The sequence below is a fragment of the Neophocaena asiaeorientalis genome, unplaced genomic scaffold (genome assembly GCF_003031525.2).
Source record: "Neophocaena asiaeorientalis asiaeorientalis breed wild unplaced genomic scaffold, Neophocaena_asiaeorientalis_V1.1 scaffold484, whole genome shotgun sequence".
Classification (NCBI taxonomy): Eukaryota; Metazoa; Chordata; class Mammalia; order Artiodactyla; family Phocoenidae; genus Neophocaena; species Neophocaena asiaeorientalis.
In genome coordinates, this window is record NW_020171830.1 from 2,650,075 (window position 1) to 2,676,183 (window position 26,109).

Here is a 26,109-nt window from a genome sequence, read left to right on the forward strand (position 1 = left end):
TCTAAAAACTTGTTGAGAGTATGGGATTAGGCTACAAAGATTGCCTGGCACCGTAGTAAGTGCTCAGTAAAGGTCACTCGTTATTAGTTAACCGTTTTTATAGAGCGCCTTGGTTTAGGTGCAGAGCACTGCCACAGCCTGATAATCTCTACTCTTAGAATGCCCCCAGCCTTTTGGAAGAGCTACAGTTCCTGGAGTAATTATTATTACGCCATTTAATAATAACAATATTGTAGCTAATATTTGTAGGAGTTTTTAAAATATACATAACCTCATTTAATCCTTTCAATAATCCTTTCATTTAATAATTATTTTTTAAGCATTGTTGTGTTCCAAGCCATGTTCTTGGGTCCAGGAATACAGTAATGAACCAACAAAAGTTCTTCATCAATTTAAATAAGGTTTTGTAATTACATACACGTATGATAAAGCTATAAAGAAAAACAAAGTGGGAAGTCCCAGGCAGTCTAGTGGTTAGGACTCCATGCTTTCACTACTGAAGGGCTTGGTTTCTGTCCCTGTCTGGCAACTAAGATCCTGCAAGCAGCCTGGCCTGGGGCCAAAAAAACAAGAAACAAACAAAGAAGCCCCAAAGTAACAAAATTCAGGCTGTTGGTTACCTCTGGGGAGGGAAAGAGAAAAGTATAATTGGGAGGAACATAATGGAGCATCAATAATATTAATAGTGTTCTATTTCTTAATATTCACATGGATATTTACATTATTGTTATTTTCAAATAGTTCATATGTATTATGTACAATTCATTTCAAAATAAAAGTTTTTTTTAATAAGGAAGAAAAGAAATGGGGAAAAAGAGCACTGGTGTAAAGGAAGCATTTAAAGGGAAAAAAACATTAAATGAAGAATTTTATGACCAATGCGGGGAAAAGTTCTTGCTCTCATATTGTGCACAGTAAATTTTAGTTATTCTGAGCCACAAAGTGGTTCATTCATTGAAAAACTTGCACTTCTAGTCGTTGCTGGAATCTGTTATTAGGCATTGAGCACGTTTTAGTGAACAGGAAGATTTTTCCTGTCCTCAGGAGTTTATAGTGGAGGTCAGTGTTTCTCAAACTGTGATCCTGGGATCAACAGTATCAGTTTCACCTGCGAAACCTGTTACAAATTGCAGACCCACCCTAGGCATATTGAATCAGAAATTCTGCAGGTGGGGCCCAGCAAGCTATGGCCCTCTAGACAATTCCATTGCACACTGAAGATTGAGACCCACTAGTCTAGATTAGTAATTTGTGAAATTCAGCTAACATTTGTTGAGCAATTGCCATAAACTGGGGTCTCTGCGAAGTATTTTCGCATAATTTATCCCATTTAACACGTCAGCATAGGAAAGTAGGTATCCTCTGTCTTGCTTAATGTTGCACTCCTAGTAAGTAGTAGAGTTTAAATTCATAGTTTCTTGAGAATAGAGGCTGATATGTTGCATTTTATTGGTTTCTGTATCCCCACTCTGGTTCTCAATCTTGGCTGCGCATTAGAATCACCTGCAGTGCTTTTTAAACTGGCCATACCAAAATAAATAAATAAATAAATAAAAATAAAATGGCCATACCAGCTATTAGGCCAATAAAATTAGAATCCCTAAGGCTGAGGGGCCTGAGAGAGAGAGAGAGAGAGAGAGTGTGTGTGTGTGTATAAAGTAGTTGTATAATGTATAATATTTGTATAATATATAAATTCATGTTAATATGTAAAATGTCATTACACATCATCTAATCATATACACAGTCCTATTTTCGGGAGCCAGTAGCTTTAAAAGTTTTCCAGGTTATTCCAACATGCACTTAATTGATTCCAATATGCAGGGTTAATTGAAAGCCACTGGTATAGCACAATGGTTTACATGTAGCTAGCACTCAATAAATGTTTGAATAGTGAGTGAATGGATATTTAGATACTCTTTTCACTGATGAGGTCAGGTAACTGCCCAAGGTCATACAGCTAATAAATGATAGAACAAGAATCCAAGTCCAGTTCTGACTCTAAATTCTAAGTGCTTTCTATGACTACATCAAACACCAAGGCAAACAGCATTTAGCATGCTATCAGAGCAGCTATTCCAGGGACCTCTGTAGCCTTCAATAATTACAGCACCATAATATTATGTTGTTTAAAAGAAAGAGATCTCTTAACTTAGGGCATATTCATGTAATGGAAACCTAAAAATAACTAAATATTTTATTATTAACATGGGTTGGCATGTTTATGCACACCTATCTCTACCCACCTTTCCATGACCAACTAGGTGTTGTAAGAGGTAATTTATTTCACCAAACATTGAGCACCTGTTACATCAGTCATTGCTCTGGGGGCTGTTGACTGGCTTTTACACACAGTCCTTGCCTTCAAGTTTCTCACAATCTAGGAGGGAGACAGGCATATAAACAAACCGTAATATTGGCTGAAAACTACAATAATAGAAATACGAACAAGATACATATTTTGCCCAGAGGAAGGAAGGATTAATTCTATAGGTAGGGAGTGAGGAGATGGGCAGGAGAAGCTTTATGGAACAGGCAACACTTCAGCTGGAGCAGGCTGAACAGAGTTCCTCTACATTGCACCCAGCACTGCAGTGGGATATGGATCTCCACTTTGATTAATAGGTTAATTCATACAGCAAAGGGGTACTTTTTTCTGGGGATCTTGCAATCTTGTGGGACAAACCCAGCCATTCCTTGCTCAGGAATTGAAGCCCCTGCTGCTGCCACTTTGGAATAAGCTTTGGAGGAGAGCAGTTGGGATTAGTCCATGACCCTATCAGGGAAGGCACAGTCCCTGAAAGGATGTACATTAGTTATAGAGCCCACAGAGCTAGTACTCTGAGTCCTGAGTAAAAAGCTCATGCAGGAGAATGGGAGACAGGGGAGGGCAAAAGTTTTCACTATAATTAGCTCTGGGAGTAATACAGCTTGGGGAGGGAGGGGAGTACAGCCGGTAACTATTTTGAGCACAGCTTCGATTGACAGGACATGTGTGCTGGACTGTACTGATCTCAGGGCCAAGTTGCCTGCCTGTGGTGTGTGGTGTGGGGTGGAAGGCCTAGGGCAGCAGAAGCAGGACAGCCAGACAGGCCGGACGGGGTACCAGCACCTCGACTTCTCTCCCTGGGACACTGTCCAAACTCCGAAGGCCATAGGCCAAGCTGAGAGATGGGTGCTGAGGAGGAGGTGCTGGTCACACTGTCTGGGGGAGCCCCCTGGGGCTTCCGACTTCAGGGGGGGGCCGAGCAGAGGAAACCTTTACAGGTATCCAAGGTAAGGGAGCCTATATTGAGGTTTCAGGGAAAGGGGAACCCAAGGGAACTTGGGAAGAGTCATGTGGTGGCCTGTGGGGGGAGAAGTGGGAGGCTGTGAAGAAATGGAGTGGGGGTGGGTAGATGGTCGAGGAAGCATGCTCAGATCTGACGGGGGGAGCAGTGTCTGAGCACAGCCTTCTTGTGGGGGGCTATTAGAAAAGGGAATTCCTGGTTTCTGGGAGCAGAGAAAAAGGAAGACTGTGCCTCAATTTCATAGAAGCAGAGGTCCAGGGCTGGCAACATAGGAACAGAGGCTCAGGGCTGGCCATCCAGTCTTTGCTCTCCTGGGTCTGTGCCTCTACTCCAAACTCCAGGAATGTAGGGAAGGTTGTCATTTCTCTCTAAATTGGTATGTGATGATCTGAGGTTCTCACGCAGCCCAGCCCAGCCCAGCCCTGCCCTGCCCCTGCCCCAGCCTTCAGTCCTCCTCTTTCGCTACGCCAGATCCCTTCTCTCACTAGGCAAGACTTTTTTTAAGGCTAGGAGGGTTATGGCAAGATATGACCTGTCAGATGAAGTTGTTACCATTTTGGTTTCATAGCACAGGTTTAATTTTCTCAACTATAAAATGTAGGCAATGATAGTGCCTACTCCATAGGTGCTAACTTCTAAGGATTAAATTCAATAAAACACATAGAGTGCTTGGCACTGTGCCTAACATTTAGTAAGCACTAAATGTATCGCCACTATTACTATTATTACTTTAACATATGTACATGTGTGTGCACACCCGGCACACATATACATACACAATCGCAATCCCTCAGAATCTGCTGGACTCCCTCCAATCTGGAGTACTGTTCTAAAATCTTGACTCCAAGGACTAGAAGAGAACTGTTGGCTAGTATAGATATTTCCTTTGGAGGAAAATCTTGAGGGGATAACCACCGTTTCTACAATAGTACGTCCCGTCCCCCCTTGCAGTTTTCCCCGTCTTTTTCATTCAGTGATTACCCTACCTCCCTTTAAAGGATGTGTTATTCTCTCAAATCTGTACCTTCTTCCCTCTAGATTGACCCCCCTTAACTGTCACCCCTTGTCCCTCCCCATCCTTTCTTACCCTGTAAAGTAAAATTCCATCCACACACTGGTCCCTCCTGTCCTAACTCCTTTCATTCTATTCCCCCCTTGGAGCCCTCCCTCACCTACAGTCTCTCCTCCAACACCTTCTCAGATCCGAAGACGGAGCCAGGCTGGCAGAGCAGGACTCCGGGAAAGGGATCAGCTTTTGGCCGTCAATGGGGTTTCCTGCACCAGCCTCTCTCATGCCAGAGCCATGAGCCTCATCGATGACTCAGGGAATCAGCTTGTCCTCACCGTCAGGCGGTATGGACCCCTCCCACCCCAGCCTACACCCATCCCCCTAGTCCAGGGCTTCCATTGCCTGTCTCAGCTCTATGTCTCACTGGCCTGACTTCAGCTACTGACAAGTACCCATTTCTGCTTGTGTATCTGTGCTGGAGTATAGATGTTTGTGTATGCCTCCCAAAGCACTTGAATGTGGGTGCGTGGGCCTATTTAGGCCCTTTGCCTGTCTATTTATCGTCACATCTCTCTTTAAACCCACTTCCAGTCAAAGCCTGCCAAGCAGATTTGCCTACCAGTTCATTTTCAGATCTCCACTCTTCCCAGCCCATCCATTTCACCTACATGCCAGTCCCCTCTCTCTCCTTACATCCTTCTCCCATCTCCTCCAGATCTCTCTAGCTCTCAGTCATCCAGCTCATTTCTCAAGTTCTGTCATCTTTTCCATCCAGGGTAGAGGACGAGGGGCCTGTGCGATCTCCATCCCCTGGTGAGCTTCAGGCACTGTCACCCTTGTCTCCGCTGAGTCCTGAGCCCCCTGGTGCTCCAGTTCCCCAGCCTCTCCAGCCTGGGAGCCTCCTCTCTCCTCCTGACAGTGAGGCTTACTATGGAGAGACAGACAGTGATGCTGATGGCCCAGCCACCCAGGAAAAGCCCCGCCGACCCCGCCGCCGAGGCCCAACAAGGCCCACCCCTCCAGGAGCCCCACCTGACGAGGTCTACCTGTCCGACAGCCCCGCAGAGCCAGCCCCTGGTGTCCTTGGCCCTCCCAGCCAGGATGACAGCCGCGTGAGCTCCCCATCTTGGGAGGACGGGACAACCCTTCAGCCACCCCCAGCTGAGGCCCTGCTGTTGCCCCATGGCCCCCTCCGGCCTGGCCCTCATCTCATCCCTATGGTGGGGCCTGTTCCCCACCCAGTGGCAGAAGATCTGACTACCACCTATACTCAGAAGGCCAAACAAGCCAGTGAGTGCCTGAACTCCTTTTCCTCAGTCAGGATCCTTCAATCTGAGCCCTAAATCTAACATTCCATAACCATACATTCCACCTACCTTATGCTCCCCTTGGATACAGTCTTGGAGACAGGTGGAGAAGAGTAATGGATAGGAGGGGAAAATAATTATTCTCACGATCCCCATTAGTTGTGCTGTTTGAACTAGCGTGACAAAAAAGTACAGGGGGCTCAACCCAACCCAGGAACAGGATAAGTAGGAAAGTTGGAAAGGGACATGAATTGATGAAGGGTTTGCTTGTCGTTGCTATGATTTTGCTAGGTGTCAGACGGGGTGAGGGCAGAGTGCAGACATGGGTCAGGGGAGTATTTGGAAGCAGGACAGGGATACAGGGACTCTTCAGTGTTAATTGCAGGCATAGCATCAGAGCTACCTTTGACATTGCTAGTTCCATTAGGGTTCCTGGGGACGGGGAGGCTATGGAATAGTCATGAGATCTCTAGGAAGTGGTGGTGAGAGGGATCTTTGGCTTCTTATCTTAGGCGAGAATGTAGGCCCTGGCAGAAAAAGCCAGTTCCACTTATCTCAGGCTCTTTACTTCCCCCCCTCCCCACCTCCCCGGTATGCGGGCCTCTCACTGTTGTGGCCTCTCTCGTTGTGGAGCACAGGCTCCAGACGCGCAGGCTCAGCGGCCATGGCTCATGGGCCCAGCCGCTCCGCGGCATGTGGGATCTTCCTAGACCGGGGCATGAACCCCTGTCCCCTGCATCACCACTGCACCACCAGGGAAGCCCTCTTTACTATTTTTGATGTGAGCTACAGAACAAAGTCTAAGAGTGAACTTTCTCCCTGTCCTATGCCTCCCATACCCCTCCTCTAGAGACCTTTCTTGTCACCTTGGAAATCTCAGGGTTACCCCTCTAGTTCTCATCTCTCGTTCCTCCCCTCCACTATTCTGATTCCTGATCCATAGAATTTTGTGCCTCTAAGTCTGGAATAGAGGCTAAGGACGTGACAGTTTACCATCAGACATCCCTGAGAGTGTCCCATGTCCCACAAAGAAATTCCAGATGCACACCCACGATCTCATGCTTATCCCCAATTCTCATTTTAGCACCCTCTCCCTTCCCCATCATGCTGGGTGAGACTGTAGTTAGTGAGTGGCTCAGGGATATTTTTAGCCAAGCAGACCTCATTGTCCAGTGTCGTGGGATTGGGGGAAGGGTAGGCAGGTGCCCATGTCCATCATACCAGGGCTTGTGGGGCAGCCCAGAGAAGGGAGGGGGCCAGGCTCCAAAAATAGCACAGTGAGCTCATTCAGCTACCAGCTCTGGGGATAAGACAAAGGGGCTTTAAAAGGTGTGGGGGGTGCCTCAAACTGGTTCTGCTCCAGCCAACACTGCCTTTCTCGGCATGGAGACTTTTGAGCCCATCAGCCAAGAGCCTCTCAGCCAAGCCAGTTGCGACAAAGCCCCAAGCCCAGTTCCTGAGCTCCAGGACCCGTTCTATGCAGGTACTACCCTCCCACAGCCAAGAGAGTTCTGGAATCTAGAATGGAGGGGACTACGTCAACAGTTTGGGAAGGGAGGTCTTTGGGAAAGGTCTTACTCCCTTACCCCCTCCTCCTTTTTTCCTTCCTCTTCTTTCTTAAGAGTTTCACTGCCCTTTTCTCAGAATGGGCTGATGCTATGGTCACATGTCAAAGGGGTTTGTGACCACATGAGCTATGGAAAACTCATGGAGAGAGGGTGTATGTGTGAGAGAGAAGTGTGAGTAATCTATGAATACATGAAAGCATGTATGTGGGAGTCCATGGGAGAAGATATGAGTGAACAAGAAAGTGTCTGGATACATGTGCAGCTAGTGTCAAGAAAGCTTTGATAGTAATAATTACTTACAGTGGGGCTTAGGTTAAACGCTAAATTTACCTACATTATCTCACTTAAACCTCATAGCAACCCTATGAGGTAGACGTTATGTTATCATCCTTCTTTACAGATGAGGAAACTGAACTTCAGTGAGATGAAGTAACTCTCCCAAGAGCCAAAAATCTGAACTAAACTATGACTCCAGTGCCTATCTCTAGTCCACAGTACTATTGCGTGCTATGAACGTTGGAACGGGTGGAATGAGAGCCCTAATCAGAAGGGAGCTTTGATATCTTGAGTGGAAAGTAGATGGAATTTCAAGAATTTTTCAGGAGGAACTGGGGATCATGGATCGGAGAGTATCTGTGTTCGAGTCAGGGTCCTAGCAGCAGGGCAGCGTTCCCATTTCCTGGCTCCACCTCCCAGGCCCCACGTGGCACAGGAAACCCTGTCCTGGCTCCCCTTAGCACACAGTGCTTGCGTGCCTGCCTGGTAGTGTCTACCTGAGCTCTCTACCCAGAAGGCTTGGAAAATAGGGGGCAGCTCTGTCAAAGAAGCCCACCCCACTCCCACCCTCAGCTTGGGGGAAAGGAGACTGTATCAACTGGTGACTTTGAGATATCCTAAAGATCTGGAAGCTTTCCTTGGAGAGCAGCACTCTGGCTTTTCCTGCATCTCAGATCTGAAGCCATCCCTGCCTGTGAGTAGCAGGGGTTTGAGGCACAGAGGAGCACCTTGGATTTAGAAGGCACTTAAATTTTGTCCCAACTGTTAGTGACAGTGTCTCTGCTAGGGGAATTCTGGGAAGAAGGGCCACCTTGAGTACGCATGTATGTTTTTGTGTGGACACGTGTATTTATACCTGTGTATATGAACTAGGATGTATATAAGCTAGAGTATATGGGGATGTGAGAGAAAAGTACAGATGAGAAAATATGCCCATAGCCACCTCTCCCTAGAGCCATATTCTTGTTGAAGTGATGTGTGGTGGGAGTTATTTCTATGAATGTATATGATGTGGATCACATGATGATAGTGGAATTATGAATGAAGATCCTCATTGCTAAGGATCCTTTGTGTCCTTATTACAGGGTAAGGGGTAGGAAGAGGGGATAAGTCCCAAACTTTCTGAGAAGTCCCCTAACAGGGTCTCTTTGGTGGGAGAAAAGTGCCCCTTCTTATTTTTTCTTACGGTGGGACCTGCTTCATGTCCTTGCCTGCCATGGGAAGTAAACCCCCTTCTACCCCAGCCTCACATTGCCAGCCAGGAATGGAGGGAAGCAGGGGAGGCACGCGTGTGGTGTGGGTAAGAGCAATCTCCTGAAAGATAGGAGGGAAGAGAGGATAGGAGGAGAGCTGTGGTCAGAGTGGTGTCAGGGCAGCCAACTACCCTCTGCCTTCCCTTCAACTGTCCTTGGTTTCACCTTTCACCTCCACTCTGGCCCCAAGTTAGAGGACTTTGCCAAAGGCAGGAGAGACCTTGTGGGTCAGGCCAGTGAGAAGACCAGAGGTGGGAGGCCTGAGGGAGCTGGCTGGTGGGGGGTGGGGGGCGGGTGAGAGCCTTGGGGAATAGAAGATGCTCACTGACCATTCCCTCCTCCTCTCCCCAGAACTGCAAAGGGCAGAGAGCCTCCAAGAGAGAAGTGTGAAGGAGGCCAAGACCAAATGCCGGACGATTGCATCCCTGCTAACCGCAGCCCCCAACCCCCACTCGAAGGGGGTATTGATGTTTAAGAAACGTCGGCAGAGAGCCAAGAAGTACACCCTAGTCAGCTTTGGGGCTGCCGCGGGGACAGGCGCTGGGGTGGAGGACGGCGTCCCTCCAACTAGTGAGTCTGAGCTGGACGAAGAGGCCTTCTCCGACGCCCGCAGCCTCACCAACCAGTCCGACTGGGACAGCCCCTACCTGGACATGGAGCTGGCCAGGCCGAGCTCAGGCGCAGCAGAGGGCCAGGGCCCGGGGCTGGGAGGGCAGCTGAGTGAGGCCTCTGGGCGAGGGGCCCAACTCTTTGAACAGCAGCGCCAGCGCGCAGACTCCAGCACTCAGGAGCCGGCCGGGGATGGTCCAGCCGCCACGCTCAACGGGCAGGGCCTGCAGTCACCACCTCGGGCACAAAGCGCTCTGCCAGAGGCGGCTGTGCTCCCATCCAGCCCTTCGCCGGCCCCTGCAGCCAGCCCCAGACCTTTCCTCCCTAGCAGTGGAGCCTCTACCCCAGCTCCAAGCATCTTTAACCGGTCAGCCAGGCCGTTTACTCCGGGCTTACAAGGGCAGCGGCCAGGTACCACCTCGGTTATTTTCCGGCCCCTGGCTCCCAAGAGGGCAAATGAGAGCCTGGGAGGCCTCAGCGCCGTCCCACCGCCTTTCCTGTCCTCTCCGCAGGGGACCACTCCTCTGCCCAGCTTCTCTTCAGGGGTTCCCAGCCACGTGTCAACCCCCGGTTCCGCCAGCACCCCACGCTCCTCCGGCCCCGTGACGGCCACCAGCTCCCTATACATCCCAGCCCCCAATCGTCCTGTTACGCCAGGCGGAGCCCCAGAGCCCCCCGCCCCCGCTAGCGGAGCTGCCATGACCTCCACCGCTTCTATCTTCCTATCGGCGCCTCTGCGACCTGCTGCACGCCCAGAGGCCCCCGCCCCTGGCCCCGCAGCCCCTGAGCCCTCCAGCGCTCGGGAGAAGCGCATCTCCGTGCCAGCTGCTCGCACCGGCATCCTCCAGGAGGCCCGGCGTCGGGGGACCCGAAAGCAGATGTTCCGGCCGGGAAATGAGGAGACGAAGAACTCGCCCAACCCGGAGCTGCTATCGTTGGTGCAGAACCTGGATGAAAAACCCCGGGCTGGGGGTGCGGAATCTTGTCCAGAGGAGGATGCCCTGAGCCTCGGGGCTGAAGCCTGCAACTTCATGCAGCCACCGGGGGGCAGGAGTTACAAGACTTTGCCTCACGTGACAGCTAAAACCCCGCCTCCAATGGCTCCCAAGACCCCACCCCCTACGACTCCTAAGACTCCACCCCCAGTGGCTCCCAAGCCCCCTTCTCGAGGGTTCCTCGATGGGTTAGTGAATGGGGCGGCCCCTTCAGCTGGAATCCCAGAACCACCAAGGCTTCAAGGCAGGGGTGGGGAGCTGTTTGCCAAGCGTCAGAGCCGAGCGGACAGGTATGTGGTGGAAGCACCTGGTCCTGGCCTTGGCCCTCGGCCCAGAAGCCCTTCTCCTACCCCCTCCCTGCCCCCTTCCTGGAAATATTCACCCAATATCCGTGCCCCACCTCCAATTGCTTACAACCCACTGCTCTCACCCTTTTTCCCCCAAGCTGCCCGAACTCTCCCTAGTAAGATCCAATCCCAAGGGCCTCGGGCAGCCCCCAAGCAGGGCATTAAGGCTTTGGATTTCATGCGGCACCAGCCCTACCAACTTAAAAGTGCCATGTTCTGTTTTGATGAGGTTCCCCCGACTCCTGGACCCACCTCCTCAGTGCCTCCCAAAACTGCTCGAGTCCAGGAGATCCGCCGATTTTCGACTCCAGCGCCCCAGCCCACTGCAGAGCCCCTGGCACCCACTGTGCTTGCCCCCCGAGCAGCCACTACATTGGATGAGCCCATCTGGAGGGCAGAGCTGGCCTCAGCCCCTGTCCTTAGCCCAGCCCCTCCTCCAGAGTCTCCCAGGGGTCTTGGGACCTCCCCCAGCTCCTGTGGCTTCCAGGTAGCCAGGCCCCGGTTCTCAGCTACTAGAACAGGATTGCAGGCTCATGTGTGGAGGCCTGGGGCGGGCCACCACTGAACAGGGCACAGCTCCCAGGACCAAGGGGAGGTGGAACAGCTAGTTCCTAAAGTTGCTACTAAATTCCCTCCTGCCAGAGAAAGTTTTGGAGTTGGTGTCCCATCTCCCAGCTTCCTCCTGACTCCTAACCTCCCTGCTGCTTTCCAACCTATAATACTATCTTTGCTTTGGTGTCTGTGCTTCTCTTTGTAGCTCCTTGCCTGGATTTCTGTCTTTAACTCTGTCTCTTCACCTACACTCCTCCACTAGTCTCCATTTCTCTACATTTGTGCTTTTTTCTGTGGGCTTTGTTTTAACAGTCAATGAGAAAGACAGAGAAGTTACCACTGAGACCTCAGGCAAGAAGCTCACCACCAGACAGGCAGCAAAGGGACTGAACTGACCCCTATTTGCACGAAATCATTTGCTGCTCCTCACTCTTCTTTCCCAAGCTTGTCTGGCATTTTCCTAGGTGTGTGTGTGCAAGTGTGTGCGTGCACACAGATATGCTCTTCTGTCTGAGGCAAGAGTAAGAGAAGCCGTCTAAATAAAGACCCAATCTGGGTCTTACCCTCGCACTAATGAAAGAAGAGTCAGTTATCTTCACATAGAATGTCTGGTGGGGAGAAAGAGACTCATTAAAGATCATCGTCTGTAGCAGGTGTAGAGCATCTGGTGAAATTCATAGAGTATGAGGAGACTCGAAGGACCAGGGCAGTTTGTATGGGTTGAGTTATACCAGCTAGACCAGGAGTAGAACTAAGAATTCTGTTCCTTGGGATTTCAGAAAGTTAGCAACTGGAGAGGCCCATGCTGAGCAATAAAGCATCCAAGAAGTGAAAAGAAAGAAAGAAAATGTCCTCTGAGAATGAACAAATCATTGGCTTCATTGTCTCATGAATTTAAGACAGAAAGGAGAAAAGAACCATGATGTGGAAAGTGAGGTAGAAACCAGGAGCAGAACAGAAATGAATGAAATTGATCGAGCCTCAGAGAGAAGCATGGTGAGGGAGACTACAGTGTTGGTAGAGAGTAAAATTGGATAATAAGAAACCAATCATGTACACAAAAGGGGAATTGGGGAGAAATTTGAGGGAGAAGAATGTATTTGTTAGAGTGAAGGGGGATGATGGTGGAGGTATGTGAGAGTGTGTGCTGAGTGTTGAAAGACAGGTATCTGTGCTACCTCCTTTGAATCTGTCTCTCTGTCTTCTGCAGCTTGTCATAACTGCCTGAGAAAGGGCAGGGAAACACCCAGAGCCAAAACCTCTTTTTAGTTCTACCCCATCCCTCAAACCCTAGTTCTTATTTCTTTCCAGCTTAGGTCCTGATCTCTGATCCTAGAGGGATATGGGCTCCCCTCTCACCATGACCACCACCAGTCACGCTTGCTGCTTGATCTGGAAATTGATAATTTCCTTTGCGTATTGAGTGTGAGTCACAGTACTTTGGTTTGTACACAAGAATAAACTTATGCCCCACATCTTCTGTTGTTGTCATCTCTTCTAGTTTTATGCCTAAATCCTGGTCTCCCCTTCATCTTCTCTAATTCATTCCCCTGATCTCCTGATTCCTGACCTCTTTCTCAGTTCCTACCCTCCTATTTTTTACTGTTTTGCCCTTCACCCCCTGGTCTTTTGCTCTTCTCTACCAATTCTGTCCTAATCCAGTGTAGCCACCTCCATCACTCCCCCAGTTCTCTCTCTCCAGATTCTCCCCTTCTCCATCCCCTGCTCCATACTTCTCAGATGAGGCCTCAGCTTACAGAACCTAGACAATTTGGAAAGGCCCTGCTTTCCCAACACCCTGGAGGAAATGAAGGGAAAGCAATGGCTGAAGTTGGAGGTGGGGTGAGAGAGGGAAGAAGGAGAGAGAGGGTGGATCAGCGTGGATTGAGATTCATAAAAACGAGAAGGCACTGAAAGGCGGCTAGAATTAGACTTCTGAGAAGAGGAAGTGCTGTTGCCCCAGTTTTACCAGCAGGGGGCAGATTTGTGCCAATAACCAGGCTCATGACCCTGATTCTCCCAAATATGCAGCCTCTCAGAATTTCAAAGGAAGGGCTCAGAGAGCCTAGGCTAAATATTCTGTCTTCATTCACTAGGTAGTTTTAGGTACTCAATCATAAGAGACAAAAATTTTGGTTGGTTTTTGAGGGGAGGATGGTAATGATGACGAAATCACCTTTTGCTATTTATGTTTTTTCATCTAATTGCTTCTTTGGGTTAGGAGAGAATGGAGAAAAAGGACAAAAGATGAGGAATCTGGAGGCTAAACTGGTCTGGGCAGAGGCCAAGTAGAGGGGAGCAGGGCAAACTTTCAGCCCCTAACCTGAACCTATGAAGTTCAGGATGGGAAAAGGACATGGTCAGGAAGAGTAGGTAGCTCACAGAGGGACAGAAAGGTATTCTGGGGACTACAAAAGCACACTTCCTAAGGCAGCCACAACAGGGTGGTGGATACAGCAGAGGTACAGCAGCTGGTTACAAAACCTGAGCAGAAGATGGAGAAGGATCCAGGATGTTCACGCAGCTACCGAGGAAGGTGCCGAGCAAATGACAGGTTTCCCTGGAGGGGGCTCTCAAGCTTGTGCCCTTTCCCAGAGGCTTCTCTAGACCAGTGTGAATGGGACAGTCCAGATCCTATGGAGTGTGTGCTCCCTTTGAAGAAAATCCCAAGTAGGAGCCTCAGAGAGTAAAGCCCTGGCAGGTCAGAAGCCTACGTGTACCCCTTCAGGTAGAAGTGACATCTGGGACTTCCCTGGTGGCGGCCTCAGTGGTTAAGAATCTGCCTGTCAATGCATGGGACACGGGTTCGATCCCTGGTCCGGGAAGATCCCACACACCACGGAGCAGCTAAGCCCGTGCACCACAACTACTGAGTCTGCGCTCTAGAGCCCGCGAGCCATAACCACTGAAGCCTGCGCACCTAGAGCCTGTGCTCCGCAGCAAGAGAAGCCACCGCAATGGGAAGCCCGCGCACCACAACAAAAAGTAGGCCCCACTCGCCGCAACTAAAGCCCGCGTGCAGCAACGAAGACCCAATGCAGCCAAAAATAAATTAATTAATTAATAAATTTTTTTAAAAAAGTGACATCTATCTAGCAGAGCAGGCTAAACTGAGCACCCGAACAGCAAATGGGGATGAAAAGGGAGAAACTGGTCAAGTCTTCCCCCACATCATCCCTGATAGCCTAACTACTGGATTTGGTTAATTTGGTCCCTTATCCTGCCAAAATCTGGCCCTCCCAAAGGAAAGACCAGCCTATCCAGGAACTTTCAAAGGGCAGTTCCATTGTGAACAGAAATTCCCTTCCCGAAACATAGCATCTTAAACCCTCCCACCCCCAAAATGCACCCACATGTCCTTCTAGCTCCAGCCTGGATTGTCTCTGAATGGCTCTCCAGACACATTCTCCTGGTTCTCACTTTCCCACTCCGAATTCTTATTCACCACTTGCTGCCTGCTTCCTCTCTCCCTCTCAGTTTTCACTTTCTCCCTGAGTGCTTCTTTGGATCTCAGCCTCGAGGTGCCAAAGAAGAGGAGTCCCTGGGCAGACTGATCCTTGGCTCAGACAGCTTCGTGAGAGAATTCCAAAGGACTTTCCTCCCCTTCCTGAGCCTCTGGGCAAGGAGGATGGGATCTTGGTTCCAGGGTCTCAGTACCCCTGTGCCATTTGAGCTGCTTGCGCTCATCGTCTCTATTAATAACCACCCTCCCTCCCCCACTGCCAGTGCTGCCCCCACGCCTGCCCAGCTCGGGTTCTCTAGTCACAGCAGCACAGTCCTCCAAAGCTGCTGGACCCCAGGGAGAGCTGACCACCGCTTGAGCAGCCGGTAAGTCTCCAGCTTTATAGTCAGAGGGGCTGGAGCCCACTCTGCTGACTGCTGTGTCTGTGTCTGTAATAGTGACCCTTGATCCTGGGGGGAGCTGCCTCCCTCCTCCATCTGTACTCAGTTCCCAGTTGTCCAGTTCAGGGGAGCCACAGAGAGTTGGAAGGAGAAGGGCCCAAGAGGGTGGGGGTATTGGAGATGTTGGGGGAGGCACTGGAGGAATGAGAAGGGGGTCTGAGGCTGGATGGAAAACAAGAACCTAGTTGGAGCTGAGAGAGGTATGGGGAGAATCTATTTAGCAGTTCCTGGACTCTGGCCTCAGCAGACCCCACTAAGCTAGTAGAATCGCAGATGTGCTGTGAGACAGGACTCAGCAGAAGACATTTCGCTGAGTGCCAACTTCTGTTAAGGAGGGGCTGGAATCTGTATCTTTTCCCAGCTTGTCCCCCTCCACTGCCAGATCCTATGATTATGTTCCTGTCCTCCTGAATTCCCCACTGCTATGATATTGCTGAATTGACATGCATCAAGATTGACCTCCCTCTCCACTCCAGGTCTGGGGGGTGGGGAGTGACTGAAACGGAGTGGGAGCACTGCTGTCACCTCCCAGGCCATGATCCAGCTGGCCCGGTGGAGGGGCAATAACCTCTCCATCCTATGGAGAATGTTTCTGGCTGGATCTCCTCAACCCTGGCAGAACATTTTTTCTGCTCCACCCCCACCCCCCACCCCACTCTGGGGCTTGGGGAAGACTGAGAGGCCAGAGTTTGCAATGATAATCCCAGTCTGGGAGCCCCGTACAAATAAAAGCTTCAAGTCATGCCAAACCAATGAAACCTGGGTGCATTACCTGACCTGTAAGTAATGTGTTTGTTTTACCCCCAGGCCCTCCTAACACATATTGTGTTCCTAAACCCTATACCAGCTCTATGTAAAACAGCTGAAAAGAGGTTGGTAGAAGGTAGGGGCAAGGGGTGCATCTATACTTTCTGCCCTGCTTCCCAAGAAGAGAAGCCCTAAAGCAATGGTTTTTCACCTTTTAGAGAAATATGTACTTCTTTTAAAAAATCTAATGAAATTTTGCTCCCTGAAGTCCTTAAGCAGTGCCTTACTGTAGACACTCACCGCAGTCCCTGTCCATCCTTCACCTCCTCCTTCCCACCCTATCCAGGCTCCATCCACCTCCACAATGCCACTCTCAGGGACCCCTGCCCCCAACAAGAAGCGGAAATCCAGCAAGCTGATCATGGAACTCACTGGAGGTATGGCATGTTTGCACCTACCTAGTGTGGGACTTCTTATTGAGAGTGTCTCTGGCCCATGAGCCCCAGAAGTATCATAAGGTTATATGTGTCTTAAGGCGAAGAGATAAGGAGAGACAAGAGGAATTTGGGGTGGGGGTGAGGTTTGCAGGGGTAGGGGTAAGGGGGGAAAGGAAGAAAGAATTCAACACTGACTACTCACCCTTCCACCCTTTTCACCTTGTAATCTGAGACAATAACAACCATGCCATGTTACCCAGCACAGGTCCAAGACAACAGGACCCACAGGTCAGTGAGGTATGTTTGAGAAGAAAATATGTACGATGGAGACTGGCACAGAGTAAGGTCTCAATAAATGGTTAATTTCCTTACTTCTTTCCCCAGAGCTAAGGAGCCGCGTATAGGCACTTAAAATGGAAAATTGCTCAGGCATTTTTCCTGGGGGCGGTAGGAGTACAGCATGTGAAGAGCTCTCCCAATCAATACCTAGAAGCCGTTTGCAGCCAGTTTACTGAGGGGAAGAGAAGGCAAAGGAGTTAAGATAGGAGTATATATTTAGAGGTGGCTTTGGGCTTTCCCCCGTGCTACAGTTTCCCCAATGACCTCCATCTATGATGTTTCTTTACTCTTTTGCCCTGTACCCCATACCTTTTACCCCATTCACCGTCTTCACCCCATTCTAGTATCCCCACTGTCTCACTCTGCACCCCATTTCCCATGCATTCTCTCCAACTCCAAACCCAGGAAATCAAAATCCCTCATAAACCAGACAGAATTTGATCAGACATCACAGACAGCGTCTGCTTCCCTCAGTGATCTCTGCTGGGACACACACACTTAATTAGTTGTGGATGGCGGCTTCATTTGGAGCTAGAAAACCCTACTTTCCTCTTTCCCTTGCCTCTGCCTCCCCACCTCCCTGAAAGGTGGACAGGAGAGCTCGGGCCTGAACCTGGGCAAGAAGATCAGCGTCCCAAGGGATGTGATGTTGGAGGAGCTCTCGCTACTCACTAACCGGGGCTCCAAGATGTTCAAACTGCGGCAGATGCGGGTGGAGAAATTTATCTATGAAAACCACCCTGATGTCTTCTCTGACAGCTCAATGGTGAGTTCAGAACTTTACTACTCTCAAAGCCTCGTGCCTCTTTTGACAGCTTCTTGGTAGGCCCCGCCCGAGTCTCTAAAATATGACCAACCTCCCCTCCCAGCTAATTTATAATCTCATTAACCCCCCAGATACAGCGAGCCCCCAATAGCTCCAGGGTGAATTACAGCCCACCTCTGAAACTAAATCTGTATCTTAGAGCTGGTGAGGCAGGGTAGGGAGTCCACACCTTCAAGGAGAAAACTCCTTCCCAGTATAGTTAAGTATTAAAGATAGGATTACCAGATAAAACACAGGATGCCCAGTCCTATATTTTAAAGTTGAGATACACACTAAATAAGCTACTGAGGATATATTGTAGGCACAGTAAATAAAGCCCATATTTCATAATACCTTTAAATGGAGTATGGTCTATAGGAATATTTCATCACTATGTTGTATACCTGAAACTAATATAATATTGTAAAGCAATGCTACTTCAATTAAAAAAATAAAGTTGAGATATACACAGATAATTGTTTAGTAAAGTATGTCCCATGCAATATTTGGGACATAAGTTTTTTTTTTTTAATTGAAGACACTTAGGAAATTCCCTGGTGGTCCAGTGGTCCGGTGCTCTCACTGCCAGGGGCCTGGGTTCAATCCCTGGTTGGGAAACTAAGATCCTGCAAGCCACGCAGCATGGCAAAAAAAAAAAAAAATTGAAGACACTTAGTTAAATTTGAATTTCAGATACACAATAATTTTTTAATATAAGTATGTCCCATGAAATATTTGGGACATGAAAATTAAATTAAAAAATACAGGACACCGAGTTAAATTTGAATTTCAGGTACATGACGAATACTCTCATATCTAAATATGTCCCATGCAATACTTAGGCATATTTATACTAAAAACGTATTATTGTGTATCTGAAATTCAAATTTAACTGGTGTCCTGTGATTTTTTCTTTTTGCAAAATCTGGCAACCGTAGAAAGAGGTAAGTGAATTTTTATAACCATCTCTTCTTGAGCCATTCTTTTATCTAAAGGGTCAGTATAAGGACCACAGATGTGGGGACCGAAACCATGCTTTAAGGTCCTACGTCTCCTAGTCAGGATCATTCTCCGAAGAGAAGAAGAGATTGGAGAGGGACCAGGCACAAGATATTTCAGCTGAGAAGGAGGGGATCGCTTCCATTTCCTTTCTTCCCCCTCCACCTTTCCTGGGCAGCCAGGGGAGAGTGAAAATAGATGCCTACATGGGGCCAGGGGCAGGAGTGTCTGCCATTTGCCCGTATGTAGGAGCAGAATAAAAATGCTGAGCCGGTCATATCTAACTTTAGGAGGCCAAAAGCCCTCCCCCTGCCTGTGTCTGGTTACACTGGGTGGAGCATGGGGGTGTGTTCGGTGGGTGGCCAGGAGAGCCTCCTGAAGGAGTTGGCAGGGTTATTTTTAGGCTTTGGGGATGGATCCAGTGTTGCCCTTTGGGCTTCCCTTCCCCCTACCCACTACAGTTTCACTGTCAGGAAGTCCTGGTCCAACAGGCACCAAGAGGAGAAAGGGAAAGGAAGAGGAAGAGAGAGAAGAGACTTTTATCTGTTAGACAAGATGCAGGGGAGGAGCAGAGATCTCTCTAGTTCTTTAACTTAAGGCTGGGTTCTCCATGCCAGCTCCAATCTCTCAAACCTAAGTTGAGCAGAACTCTTGGTCCTCTTTGCCTTGGTAAGGAGGGAAAGGGGATTTTGGAGAATGAGTTGCCCCCATCCTAGATGTAATTCGAACTGAGCCATAGGGGTTGTATCCCTTAAGGAGAGTTTAATTTCTCTCAGTCAGGCTATCTGCTAACCATCTATTGGAGAGGGGAGTCTCAGATGATTCAGTGTCTTCTGGTTGTCCATTCTCTCTGATCACCTCCTACTTGCTATATGGTATTCCCCATACCCATTGCTAACCTTCCCCTTACTTTGTCCTTTCTTTTCAGGATCACTTCCAGAAGTTCCTTCCCACCGTTGGGGGACAGCTGGGTACAGCTGGCCAGGGATTCTCCTACAGCAAGGGCAGCGGTGGAGGCCAGGCAGGAGGAAGTGGCTCTGCCGGACAGTATGGCTCTGACGAGCATCACCATCATCAGGGCCCTGGGTCTGGATATCGGGGTACAGATGGTCCTGGGGGCCAGACTGGCCAAGGAGGAGCTGCTGGCACTGCAGGGGTTGGCGAGACAGGACTAGGCAAGTATCCTCACCCAAGAATAATGTGTCTGGTCTCTAAAGCAGAGAAATACCCAGGAATGAGGCCTAGACTGGGTGTAGGAAGCTGAAGAGGCCTGTTGAGATAGCCTGATGGACTTTCTGGGTCCATAAGGATACAGAGACGTGTCTATTCCACCCAGAAGCCTTGTCTCTCAGTCACCTTTCTAGCCTTTCAGTTTGTATCACAAATCCGACTCCAGGCTGTCATTATTTCACAAACCTTATATAATCACCAAGATGTTTTACCTTTGGTCCCTGGCCCCAGCAACTTCTCTAGTGCAGGGCTCTGAGACTAACTTCCATTGGCTACTAACTGCTATTATTTGACTTATTATTATTTCTCTCCCATGGCTGCCAGACAACCAGGCAGGTGGAGAAGGAAAACATATCACTGTGTTCAAGACCTATATTTCCCCATGGGAGAGAGCCATGGGGGTTGACTCCCAGCAAAAAGTGGAACTTGGCATCAACCTGCTGGCCCACGGGGCCAAAGCTGATCTCCCTCAGTATAAGTCCTTCAACAGGTAAGGAGGATGCGGAAGGAACCTGATGCATTCCAGTGTATGGCAACATGCCCTTAGTTGGAATGGAGACTGGTTCAAATGTTTCAGGGGGATGAGGAGGCATGGGAGGAATTTGGGGGCCACAATTGAAGGCTTTTGGTCTTTTCACTCTAGCTCAGAGAAACAGCATGGTATGATGAAGGAAAAATTTGCTAGGAGGCAGGATCTGAATTTTAGTTCATAGTTATGTTCATAGCTGTTCATAGCTGTGTGGGAAAGTCACCCTACTTCTGAGCCTTGGTTGCCTTGACTGTGAAATGGGAATAATATATTACACATTTAAAGGCTTCTTGAGGCTCCCTTCATTCAAGGTTACAATTCCATTACTGTCCTTATAGTATAATTCTATTTTTCTTTTCTTTTCTTTTTTTAATTGAAGTATAGTTGACTTACAACATTATATTAGTTTCAGGTGTACAACACCGTGATTCAGAATTTTTATAGGTTATGCACCACAGCAAGTTATTATACTATTGAAGATTCTATTTCTTTATACCCTACTTTAGTAAGGTTCAAGTAGCTATCCTTTTGGAACTGGGCTTCTCTAGACTGTGTGAAAACAGGACAGGGAAGCCCTAGAGAAGTGCTTTTGCATTTGGTCCTAAGGTGCCTGGATTTTCCAGGAAATGTTAATTCCTCTCATCCAGGGCACGCACTACCCACTGAAGGTGGGGTAGGGGTTTTGAGGGGGTCATTATAATTTAAGGTGACCTCAGACCCTTGAGTCTATAGTGTTTGGGGTAAATTTCTCTGAAAATGTGACTGGTTTGGCTTACAACTATCCATGAGACTCTCTATCTAGTACACACTAGACTACTTTTCTCATTTTTAGCTTTGGGGAAACAAGCAAACCAGAAGGGGGAATGGAGTACTTAGGGAGAAGAAGAATAAGGAGTGCAGAAGCAATCTGCAACTAGAATTCACAGACTTCCCTATCCTCAAAACAGTGTAACATCTCACTGACAAAACTCTTTCTTTTGTTCTGGTTTTTAATTAAATAATGTGTCCCCTTTTCAGGACAGCAATGCCTTATGGTGGATATGAGAAGGCCTCCAAACGCATGACCTTCCAGATGCCCAAGTTTGACCTGGGGCCCTTGCTGAGTGAACCCCTAGTCCTCTACAACCAGAACCTCTCCAACAGGCCTTCTTTCAATCGAACCCCTATTCCCTGGCTGAGCTCCGGGGAGCCTGTAGACTACAACGTGGATATTGGCATCCCCTTGGATGGAGAAACAGAGGAGCTGTGAGGTGTTTCTACCTCTACTTTGTATCAAGTTTCCCCTCTCTGGTTCCATTTTGGAGAGGGAATGCTGAGCAAGATACCCCCACTGAAAATCCAGTATCCTTGTGGGAATGGAGAGAAACAGAAAGGAGAGATCTGCCTTTCCATCCTTCACTCCAAGTCCCCACTCCAAGCATCTTTTCTTACCAACTCAGAGCTCCCCTTCCACTTGCTCTGTATGGAACCTTCTCTTATGGAATTTTCTCTGCCTTCGGTAACAGTTAATAAACTTCAAGGAAATGAACTCATTCTTCCTCTGATATTTGAGGGCAGACGAAAATTGAGGCTAACAATGCACACAGACTAATTAAAGTAAAATACCATACATCCATTATTCAGACTTCAAGACTGACCTGATTACTTACACACCCACACCCACATCCGCACCTGCCAAAGCACATTCATAGGTGTATACAAAGACATACTTATTGAATAGTACATAAGACAAATAATCATGGACAAACACATGTGCTGGCCCATATGTGGGCGAAGCTAAGCAGCAATTGTGTGCTGTGTTTAGGAAATAGGCGTTGGTGACCCTGGCGTTAGCTCTCTTTAAGAAGCTGATTAGAAACTGGGATAATCAGGATTACCCAATTTTTACAGAATGAGAGCATGCCATAAAGTTTCCAGATGACACGAGAGTGAGCTTAGGAATATATGTCAAAGGTTACAGGTTCCCAAAAGGATGAAATAGAATAGGGAGCCATGTTGGAATCCAGAAGGAAGTGGGCGAAACCATCTGCAGTTATAGTATGCCTGGCTCATCTGTGAGCACATCAAGAAAAGATCTAAGGGTCATAGGGGCACTGCAGTTGTGTCCAGAAAGCACTATGATTGGGAAGAAACCATGAGAATCCAATAGGAATGAGTAACAATACTGTTTTTATTAACTTCAAGCATGGGGTTTCTTTAGAGTCCCAGACTTACTCTTATGTCCCACAAAGTCAGAGTTTGATGCAGATCTGGAAAAATAACTTCTGAGGAGAGCTGGCTGAATTCAGCTAACTCCATGAGCCATTAATGATTATATTAGGTTCCTAGACTGCCTGGACTGATTCAATTTTCATGGAACTTGGGTCATATGACATTTACCCTGGTCACCTTCCTTTATGACATAAATAAATTTCAGGGAATTCATACTTCCTCTAAACTAGTACACTAAACTCTATTTCTATGTGCATTTTTCTAAGAAGAGTTGTCATAGTTTGGCTTCCCCCCCACAACAGACCCTGAAACAAAGATTTGGATGCAAGTAGTAAGTTTGGGAGGTGGTCCCAGAATCCAAGCAGTGTAAGGGAATGAGAAGAAGGCCAAAAAGGTGCTTCCTGGGCTTCCCTGGTGGCACAGTGGTTGAGAGTCCGCCTGCCGATGCAGGGGACACGGGTTCATGCCCTGGTCCGGGAAGATCCCACATGCCGCGGAGCGGCTGGGCCCGTGAGCCATGGCCGCTAAGCCTGCGCGTCTGGAGCCTGTGCTCCACAACGGGAGAGGCCACAGCAGTGAGAGGCCCGCGTACTGCAAAAAAAAAAAAAAAAAAAGGTGCTTCCAGCAACTGGGGCTGAATCTCACTAGAGACTCTCTGAGAAAAATGTTATTCAAAGTGTGGTCCATGCACTGGCAGCAACATTTTCTCCTGGGAGCTTGGTTAAAAGTGCAAATTCAAGGGAATTCCCTGGCAGTCCAGTGGTTAGGACTTGGCGCCCTCACTGTCAGGGACCAGGTTCGATCCCTGGTTGGGGGAACTAAGATCCTGCAAACAGCGCAGCAAGGCCAAAAAAATTTTTGCAAATTCAAGAATTTGTGTCTTGTTAATCTTTCCAGGTGATTCTTAAGTGTTAGTAAAGTTTGAGAAACACTATAGTAAAACATACTTCAGAATTGCCTCACTGAGGCAATTCTACTACTATTCCAGTAGTAACTGGAATATTTAGCTACCAAATCCCATCTCTCATTGGTTACGGATTGCCAAGGGGAATGTTAACTCTGCTGGCACTTCCAGGCAAGGAGATAACTCAGGTGTTTAAGGTAGGAAGCTATGGCTTGTACAGGATTTGTCTACCAAAGCTGTAGTGAACTCTAGGATAGGCTGAGGGAATATGGGCAGGGCACAGACAGGATGTGGATAAGATTTCATAGCTTTTATGAGATTCTCATGTTTAAAAGTCTGTGAGCCCGGGCTTCCCCGGTGGTTAAGACTCCACCTGCCAATGCAGGGGACACGGGTTCGAGCCCTGGTCCAGGAAGGTCCCACATGCAGCAGAGCAACTAAGCCTGTGCGCCACAACTACTGAGCCCATGCGCCACAACTACTGAAGCCCAAGCACCTAGAACCCGTGCTCCACAACAAGAGAAACCACCATAATGAGAAGCCCACCGACCGCAACGGAGCGTAGACCCCGCTCGCTGCAACTAGAGAAAGCCCGCGTGCAGCAATGAAAACCCAACACAACCAAAAATAAATAAATAAAAATTGAAAAAAAAAAAGTCTGTGAGCCCTCCCCAAAAGTTAAGGACTATATTCCTTCAACAGATGTTTATTGAGTGCCTACTATATACTAGGTACTATATATCAGGCATCAGATGTACAAAAGCAAATAACAACATTCATGTGACAAAGAGATTTCCCAGCTATAAAATAATTATTAAATGCCTACCCTTAAAGTTGGGGTAAAAAAAAGTTCAGGGTCTAATAGTTAACAGCTCTGAAAACCTAGCAACTTAATTTTTCCAACCTCAGAATATCTGAAATCTTGTAAATATATACCCATCATTCATCTACTGATGGGCACTTTGGTTGCTTCTACATCTTGGCTACTGTAAATAACGCTGTAAGGAACACAGTGGTGCATATCATATATCTTTTCTAGTTAACATTTTTTTTTCTTCAGATACTCAGGATTGGAATTGCTAGATCATACGTAAATTCTATTTTTAATTTTTTGAGGAATCTCCATACTGTTTTCCATAATGGCTGCAGGAAAACTCTTTTTAGATAGAAGCTTGTGAAACCATGCACTTCAGATTGGGACTTGAACATGCGTGCCAGAACCCCACCAAAGCCCACAGTCTTCCAAATGAGATCACACACCTGGTTTCAGGACTTAATGAAGCTCAGGTTCTTGATGTCTCATCGCAGAAAGAATTCAGTGAGAGACAAAGTGATAGGTAAGAAGTGGATTTATTTAGAGAGAAACACTCTGCAGACAGAGTGTGGGCCATCTCACAAGGTAAGAAAGGCCGCCAGGGTATGGGGTTGTTAGTTTTTACAGGGGTGGGTAATTTCATAGGCCAATGAGTGGGAGAAGTATTCCAGCTATTTTGGGAAGGGGTGGGCATTTCCAGGAATTGAGCCACCACCCACTTTTTGACAGTGGGCACCGCCACTGTCATGGTGCCTTTGGGTGTGTCATTTAACTTGCTGATGTGTTACAGTGAGCGTATACTGAGGCTCAAGGTCTAGTGGAAGTTGACTTCTCCGCCATCTTGGACCCATTTGGTTCTAATCAGTTTATGTCCCGTCCTTAGGCTGTGTCATTCTTTCAAAGGTTGTGCCCTGTCCCCTTTCCTCCTGTTTCACTTGCACTCTTCAGTGGGCACAAGTCCCCACTACCACCTATTGTTTTACATCAGATCTCTTTTATTGTTACCCACCTAGACTCTGCAGCCGTTTGAGTTAGCAACTTCAAGGTTTTCTTTTACATAAACCACCTGCCCATAATACTATGCCCCTAAAGTCATCCAGATAATGCATTCCCTGGTATAGGGTCTAGAGCTTTGCTGTCTAATGCTGCAGTCACTAGCCACATGTGGCTATTAAGCTCTTAAAATTTGCCTAGGCTAAATTAAGATGCTCTGTAAAAATAAACAATGGATTTTGAAGACTCAGTATGAAAAAAAGAATGTAAAATATCTCATTAATAATTTCAAAATATTAAAAAAATTGCTGTACTCTAGAAACTAACACATTGTAAATCAACTATACCCCCAATAAAAATTTTTAAAAATTTCAAAATATTGATTATGTTGAAATATTTTGAATACGTTGGGTTAAGTGAATAACTAAATTTTATTTTTCTTACTTTTTAAAAAAATGTGGCTTCTACAAATTTTAAATTGCATGATGTGCCTCACAGTATGTTTCTACCGGACAGCACTGGTCTAGACTATGAGAGGTATTCAGGGGATTGGAGAGAAGAAACTGAATTCTCCATTTATTATTTTTATTCCCTTATTTGTTCTCCTCTGTTTTACTCTCACTGAACAACGTTCTTTATATAGCTGTTGCAGTAAGGGGGACCCCTTCCAGGGCCTGAGGGTGGGCTGCTGTCTAACACTCAGAAGTGAATTGTACGAGGAGACACACGTGCTGACAAAGCAAGAGACTATTGGGAAGAGGTGCCCAGGCAGATAGCAGCAGGGTAAGGGAACCCAGGAGAACTGCTCTGCCACGTGGCTTGCAGTCTCGAGTTTTACGGGAATGGGGTTACTTTCCGGGTTGTCTCTGGCCAATCATTCTGACTCAGGGTCCTTCCTGGTGGTGCGCGCACTGCTCAGACAAAACAGATTCCAGTGAGGATTCTGGGATGTTGGTAGGACATATGGACTGGTGTCTCCTCTTTCATTTTGA

General features: G+C 47.8%; 2 protein-coding genes across 3 annotated transcripts; both read left to right on the plus strand.

Annotated features, from left to right (window-relative positions):
• The first annotated feature begins 3,171 nt into the window (after positions 1 to 3,171).
• Positions 3,172 to 11,219, plus strand: SYNPO2L (synaptopodin 2 like). The gene is made up of 4 exons (XM_024740885.1): positions 3,172 to 3,276; positions 4,492 to 4,643; positions 5,075 to 5,589; positions 9,055 to 11,219. The coding sequence occupies exons 1-4, from the start codon at positions 3,172 to 3,174 to the stop codon at positions 11,217 to 11,219; spliced, it is 2,937 nt and encodes a 978-aa protein (XP_024596653.1).
• MYOZ1 (myozenin 1) lies at positions 10,523 to 21,723 on the plus strand. Of its 2 annotated transcripts, none has more exons than XM_024740904.1 (6): positions 10,523 to 10,597; positions 16,203 to 16,293; positions 17,220 to 17,398; positions 19,365 to 19,611; positions 19,991 to 20,156; positions 21,213 to 21,723. In XM_024740904.1, exons 2-6 carry the CDS (start codon positions 16,221 to 16,223, stop codon positions 21,442 to 21,444), a joined length of 897 nt encoding a protein of 298 aa, XP_024596672.1. In that variant the 5' UTR covers positions 10,523 to 10,597; positions 16,203 to 16,220; the 3' UTR covers positions 21,445 to 21,723. The 2 variants fall into 2 exon arrangements, with proteins under 2 accessions (XP_024596672.1, XP_024596663.1); XM_024740895.1 differs by lacking the exon at positions 10,523 to 10,597 and adding an exon at positions 14,947 to 15,034.
• The last annotated feature ends 4,386 nt before the right edge of the window (positions 21,724 to 26,109 follow it).